At 44.3% G+C, this 6469-nt stretch overlaps 1 protein-coding gene across 2 annotated transcripts in view; it reads right to left on the reverse strand.

Moving 5' to 3' along the window:
- EZR (ezrin) overlaps positions 1-6469 on the reverse strand; it is a 57506-nt gene that overhangs the window by 26780 nt on the left and 24257 nt on the right. For both annotated transcript variants that reach the window (XM_011952769.1, XM_011952770.1), the window contains one exon: positions 1746-1829. In XM_011952769.1, coding sequence (XP_011808159.1) covers positions 1746-1829 — 84 coding nt within the window. The remainder of the gene's footprint in view (positions 1-1745; positions 1830-6469) is intronic.

The following is a 6469-nucleotide window of genomic DNA, read 5'->3' on the forward strand; positions in this document are numbered from 1 at the left end:
CTTGCAGTGAGCTGAGATCCGGCCACTGCACTCCAGCCCGGGGGCAGAGCGAGACTCCGCCTCAAAAAAAAAAAAAAAAAAAAGAAACCCCGTCTCTACTAAAAATACAAAAAAGATTAGCTGGGCGTGGTGGTGGACACCTGTAGTCCCAGCTACTCAGGAGGCTGAGGCAGGAGAATGGTGTGAACCCTTGCAGTGAGCCAATGTCGTGCCACTGTGCCACTGCACTCCAGCCTGGGTGACAGAGCGAGACTCTGTCTCAAAAAAAAAAAAAAAATCAGTGTCCATACAGAGCTTGACTAGAAAACAGTCACGCTTGAATCTTCACATGTTTATGGCTGCTCTCAATACTACAATGGCAGAGCTGAGTAGTTATGATAGCAACTGTGTGGGCTGCAAGTCTAAAATACGTACTCTCCAGTCATTTGCAGAAAAAGACTTCTGACCTGTGCTATAAAAATACTAAATAGGCCAGGTGTGGTGGCTCACACCCGTAATCCCAGCACTTTGGGAGGCCAAGTTGGGTGGATCACGAGGTCTGGAGATCGAGACCATCCTGGCTAACATGGTGAAACCCCGTCCCTACTAAAAATACAAAGATTAGCTGGGCATGGTGGTGGGCGCCTGTAGTCCCAGCTACTCGGGAGGCTGAGGCAGAAGAATGGCGCAAACCCGGGAGGCGGAGCTTGCAGTGAGTGGAGATTGCCCTACTGCACTCCAGCCTGGGCGACAGAGCGAGACTCCATCTTAAAAAAAAAAATAAAAAATAAAAAAAACAAAACTAAATAATGGTTTTTAGTCACTCCTTGACTGGAAAAAATCCAAGCCATTAAGACTGTATTTGGGCTGAGTGTGGGCTCACACCTGTAATCCCAGCACTGTGGGAGGCTTGAGGCGGGTGGATCACTTGAGTTCAGGAGTTCAAGACCAGCCTGGCAAACATGGAGAAACTCCGTCTCTATTAAAAATACAAAAATTAGCAGGGCGTGGTAGCATGTGCCTGTAATCCCAGCTATTGGGGACGCTCATGCAGGAGAACTGTTTGAACCTGGGAGACAGAGGTTGCAGTGAGCCGAGATTGCACCACTGCATTCCAACCTGGGCAACAGAACGAGACTCAGTCTCAAAGAAAAAAAAAAAAAAAAAGGAAACTGTATTTGGAGCAGCTGTTATTAGGGAAAAAAGTATTTAATAAATAAATAGTAATATCACTAATAAATATTTGATTTTAAAAAAAACCTCCAATTTTAAAAAGTGAATTTTTTTTCTCTAAATCTTCATTTCTTCTTTTCATAGACGTTCAGGTATGACCACTTAGAAATGAGAAGCTGCACCAACTGCTGAGACAACTAAGGTTCACTCATCCACGCAGTGAGAGGGGTTCTACTCTGGAGGTGGAGGCGGCTGGGGGGAGGAAGCCGCGTCTCTAACACAGGGTGAGAGAGACACAGGCCAACACACCTCTTTACACTGACAAGCACAATCACTCTGTTCAGCCCTTTGCTTCCATGGCTGGTAACACACTGAATCCACCTGGCTTTATACAACAGGTAGCTGTGTGCTTTCATACACCTCCTAGGCATGATATATGTGTCTATTAATGCATTTTATAATGCTATCATGAAATACTTTCACCTTTTAAAAGATCCTTCTCATCTATTACCTCAAGTGAGTAAAACAAGGTAATACGTTGCAAAACAATTTTTTTTTGTAGATGGAGTTAACTCTCAAGTTCAGAGACCAACCTGATCAAAAAGCTGCTTTCCAGTTGTATTTGGCTGGATTGCAAACTCCAGCTCTGCATCCATGGTGGTAACTCGGACATTGATCTGAAAAACAGAATGAAACAAATTACGCTTAACTGAGTCTTCTTTTCTTCTGATAACCTCCTGCACCTTCTACATAAGCTGCTCCTCAGTGTGGCGATGGCACATGCCTGACATCAGTTCCTGTGCTAGTCAGGAAGCCGCACACCACTCCTGACTGCAGATGGCTGGGGACATCTCAGCAGGGGCACAGTGTGAACCAAACGCAGCCTCTTTGCTTTAATAAAGCACACTGACACTTAGGTCTAAGCAGTTTTTCTCTTTTCTTTGAGACAGGGTCTTGCTCTGTCACCCAAGCTGGAGTGCAGTGGCGTGGTAACAGCTCACTATAGTCCTGACCTCCCAGGCTCACATGAACGCCTCCCGCCGCAGCCTCTCGAGTAGCTGGCACTGTAGGTGCCACCATGACTAGCTCGTTTTTTTTTTCTTACAACTTTTTGTAGAGACGGGGTCTCACTATGTCACCTAGGCTGGTCTTGAGCTCCTAGGCTCAAGCAAGCCTTCCATCTCAGCCTTCCATAGTGCTGAGATTACAGACATGGGTCACCTTGCCCAACCTAAGCATTTTTTTTTTTTTAAAACAATAGTTTAACCTATTTTTCCATGCACCATCTCATATGAGCCTTACGACAGACAAAGGAGGCAGGAGGGCTCCCGAGGGGCACCAAGGGAGTCAGACAAGGGAAGAGAGAAAGAGCTTTGTACCAGAAGTTTTGAAGCAACCTTAGAAACCATAGTGAGAGACAAAGGATGAAATGTCCAAAGACACATCAAAGATGGATTATGTAGTGATATTAAATTATAATTATGAAAATAGAAACTGGGCAAATTGCTTCTGAAATCAAAAATATGACAAGCAATACTTTTCCAATGCAAATGTGAGATCTATTTAGACAAGAGATGAAAATAAAATGTAAAAATGGAAATAGTATCAGGATGGCGAGACACAGAATTGAGGAGGTAGAGACAGGAGGGCCTTAAAATATTTCTAATGTTGCCATGTAGCTGCTTAAAAAAAAAAACAAAACACAGTCAGGCGCCATTGACTCACACCTGTAATCCCAGCACTTCGGGAGGCTGAGGCAGGTGGACTACTTGAGGTCAGGAGTTCAAGACCAGCCTGGCCAACGTGGTAAAGCCCTATCTCTATTAAAAATACAAAATTAGCTGGGCATGGTGGCACACGCCTATAGTCCCAGCTACTCAGGAGGCTGAGGCAGGAGAATTGCTTGATCCCAGAAGGCGGAGGTTGCAGTGAGTCAAGATTGTGCCACTGCACTCCAGCCTGGGCAACCGAGCAAGACTCCATCTCAAAATAAACAAAAACAAAAAAAACCACAACAACAATAAAACAATCCACTTACATCAAGGTAGTTTTCAAATTTATCACTTGAGAAAACCCAGATTTACTAAAGCATATGAAAAACACTCAAATTTGGCTACTTTATGTCACTGTCCCAAAGGAAAATAGCAGAGCCACAAAGCAACTATAATGCTTAATATTAAGAAATGCTTGCTTCTCACCATTTTCAAGTGAAATACACAGAAGCTGGCGAGATACCTATCCTGGATTCTTCCTAACACAGGTGTAAATGTAATGAGGACATATTACCTGTGCCAGGATTTGGCGACAGAGGTTTTGTTATTCAGCCAGGGCACCAGAAATATTAAGCACTCACCAAATGTCACTTCCTACTTCAGGAACCACCCGCCCCACCTCCACCCCTGTCCCAACAACATTTCAGACTGTGATGATTGAGAGATCCTCTGATATACATCCAATATGTCTTAAAGGCTCCCTGACTGGTATAACAAGTACAGAAGTATCATTTTCCAGGTCTTGTTTTAAAAGTTTTCTCCACAATTCCAAGTCCAGAAGTTAAAGAACTCAAGTTTACTGAGAGGCAACAAGACCTGTTTTAAAGTCTTTAATCATACTAAAATATAAAAACCTACTTTTCTTTCATTTCCTGCTGGTAGTTTTTTTTAAATCACAAAATGGCTGTTATGAAGCATGAAATAAAGCATGCATTTCTCTCAGTTATGGTTCCAAGGGCCTGTATTAGAGATGGGAAAACCAACCCCAAGTCAAATATTTCAATAACAAATGCAGCTCCAGCTACCTACATAGAAGCCAACAATGACATATCACACTCAGAACTAAAGTGGAGGGGTATTCGCTCACAAATGCAGAGCCCTGGGTATGCCTTTCTTTCTCTACTATCTACTGGTTCAGAAGTGGAACCCCCAAGTACAATTAGAACTGAAGGCCACTACCTGGTTAGGACAAAGACAAATGACCAGAGTCCATGCACACGAGATTTCAGACTCCAATTTTTTTTTTTTTTTTTTTTTTGAGACGGCGTCTTGCTCTGGCGCCCAGGCTGGAGTGCAGTGGTGTGATCTCGGCTCATTGCAAGCTCCGCCTCCCGGGTTCACGCCATTCTCCTGCCTCAGCCTCCCGAGCAGCTGGGACTACAGGTGCCCGCCACCACGCCCAGCTAATTTTTTGTATTTTTAGTAGAGACAGTTTCACCATGTTAGCCAGGATGGTCTCGATCTCCTACATTCATATATGTATACATAGGGCAGGCTCTACATCTGTATCTTTACATAGAGATTGAGGAGAAGATACTCACAAGCTCTCAACAGGTAAATGAACACTACGTTAATGAGCTGCTTTAAGTTAAAGGGCGGTCTGTTACTTGATTAGTCATTAGGCTACTAGTGTTTCCCACTGGGGGTGCTCTTGTCATTCTGGACAGCAGAGGTATTCATTCTGCAAGACTATCCCAAGCACTCAGGAACGTTTAGCATCCTTAAGCCATCCAATGACTGAGTGTCCCCAGTCATTGGAATACCTAAAAGCAACCCCATCCACATACACATTTCCAAATGCTCTATGGGGAAAAGGGAGGAGATCCTCCCCAGATTAAGGACCACAGCACGGTACTGCCTTAACCTACTGCATGATAGACAGTTCCATGTTTAGAAAGACAATTACGGATAAAATAATGTGCTACAAATACAGCATAAGCTTTCACCGAAGTTTAAAATGAGACATTCACTGAGATGACAGGACCATTTACATACATACTTTGTCTACTTATCCAAGGGCTTGAAAAAAAAAAAACAAAAAAACCAGACTTTGGGGCCAGGTGCAGCAGTTCACGCCTGCAATCACAGCACTTTGGGAGGCCAAGGCAGGTGGCTCACTTGAGGTCAGGCGTTCAAGACCAGCCTGGCCAACATAGTGAAACCCTGTCTCTACTAAAAATACAAAAATTAGCTGGGGGTGATGGCATGTGCCTGTACATAGTCCCAGCTACTTGGGAGGCTGAGGCAGGTTCAAACCTGGGAGGCAGAGGTTGAAGTGAGCAAGATCGCACCCCTACACTCCAGCCTGGGCGATAGAGCGAGACTCAAAACCACCACCAGCACCACCAGCACCAGCACCAGCACCACCACGCTTCAGCAACTGAGAAAACACATCTAAATCCCAATTTTCCATTTTATTATCAGGGTGTTAGGTTTCCCTAGTCAGCAACTGTTTTTCTCAACATATTTGAATGCCAGCTGGTTCTTGTATCTTCAACAGTGCCACAGGAATAATGGGGAACTGGGACTGTATGAATCTGATACACGCAAGGATTGTCCCACAAAAAACTCAAGTCCATGGGCTTAACTACACCACCACACAAATCCAAACTATGTGCAAAGACTGGAGAGAAAGAGTGTGTGGTTTGCAGTTTTTATTATCTTAGTAATTCCCCTTAGATCACACACTTATCAAGAACTGTGTTCGGTGAAGGCAACACAATCACATGTGTGGTACAGGTGTGTGTATAGTAAGCAGTTAGTCATCTAAGATCTATCCAAAAAAGGGCAATATTTCTATCAGGTTTGCCAAAATATTAAAAACTTTCTAAAGTTATGCTTTGCTTGGGGGTGGTGGTGGTGATTTCAGTTTAATTTTACTCCTGTACCACTCCCCAGACAAAAAGACCCATGTGGTTGACGGTGCAGATGAAGTTAATGAAAAACCAATACTGTCTCTACTCTCCCTTTGCTTAATAATCTACTCTTTAAAAAATTCTAGGCCAGGCACAGTGGCTCATGCCTGTAATCACAGCACTCTGGGGGGCCAAGGCAGGAAGATCACTTGAGGTCAGGAGTTCAAGACCAGCCTGGCCAACATGGTAAAACCCCATCTCTACTAAAAATACAAAAATTAGCCAAGTGTGGTGGCACACACTTGTAATCCCAGCTACTCAGGAGGCTGAGGAGAGAGAATTGCTTGAATCCAGGAGGCAGAGATTGCAGTGAGCCAAGATCACGCCACTGTACTCCAGCCTAAGTGACAGGGTGAGATTCCATTGTAAAAAATAAATAAATAATTTTATTTGTCGGCCAGGTATAATGGCTCAGGCCTGTAATCGCAGCCCTTTGGGGAGCCAAGGCAGGAGGATCTCAAGGCGAGGAGTTTGAGACCACCCTGGGCAACATAGCGAGAACCCGTCTCTAACTTTTAAAAACTTCAAAAAAATTTGTGTTGGCCGGGCGCGGTGGCTCAAGCCTGTAATCCCAGCACTTTGGGAGGCCGAGACGGGCGGATCACGAGGTCAGGAGATCGAGACCATCCT

The sequence above is a fragment of the Colobus angolensis genome, unplaced genomic scaffold (genome assembly GCF_000951035.1).
Source record: "Colobus angolensis palliatus isolate OR3802 unplaced genomic scaffold, Cang.pa_1.0 Scaffold35, whole genome shotgun sequence".
NCBI lineage: Eukaryota > Metazoa > Chordata > Mammalia > Primates > Cercopithecidae > Colobus > Colobus angolensis.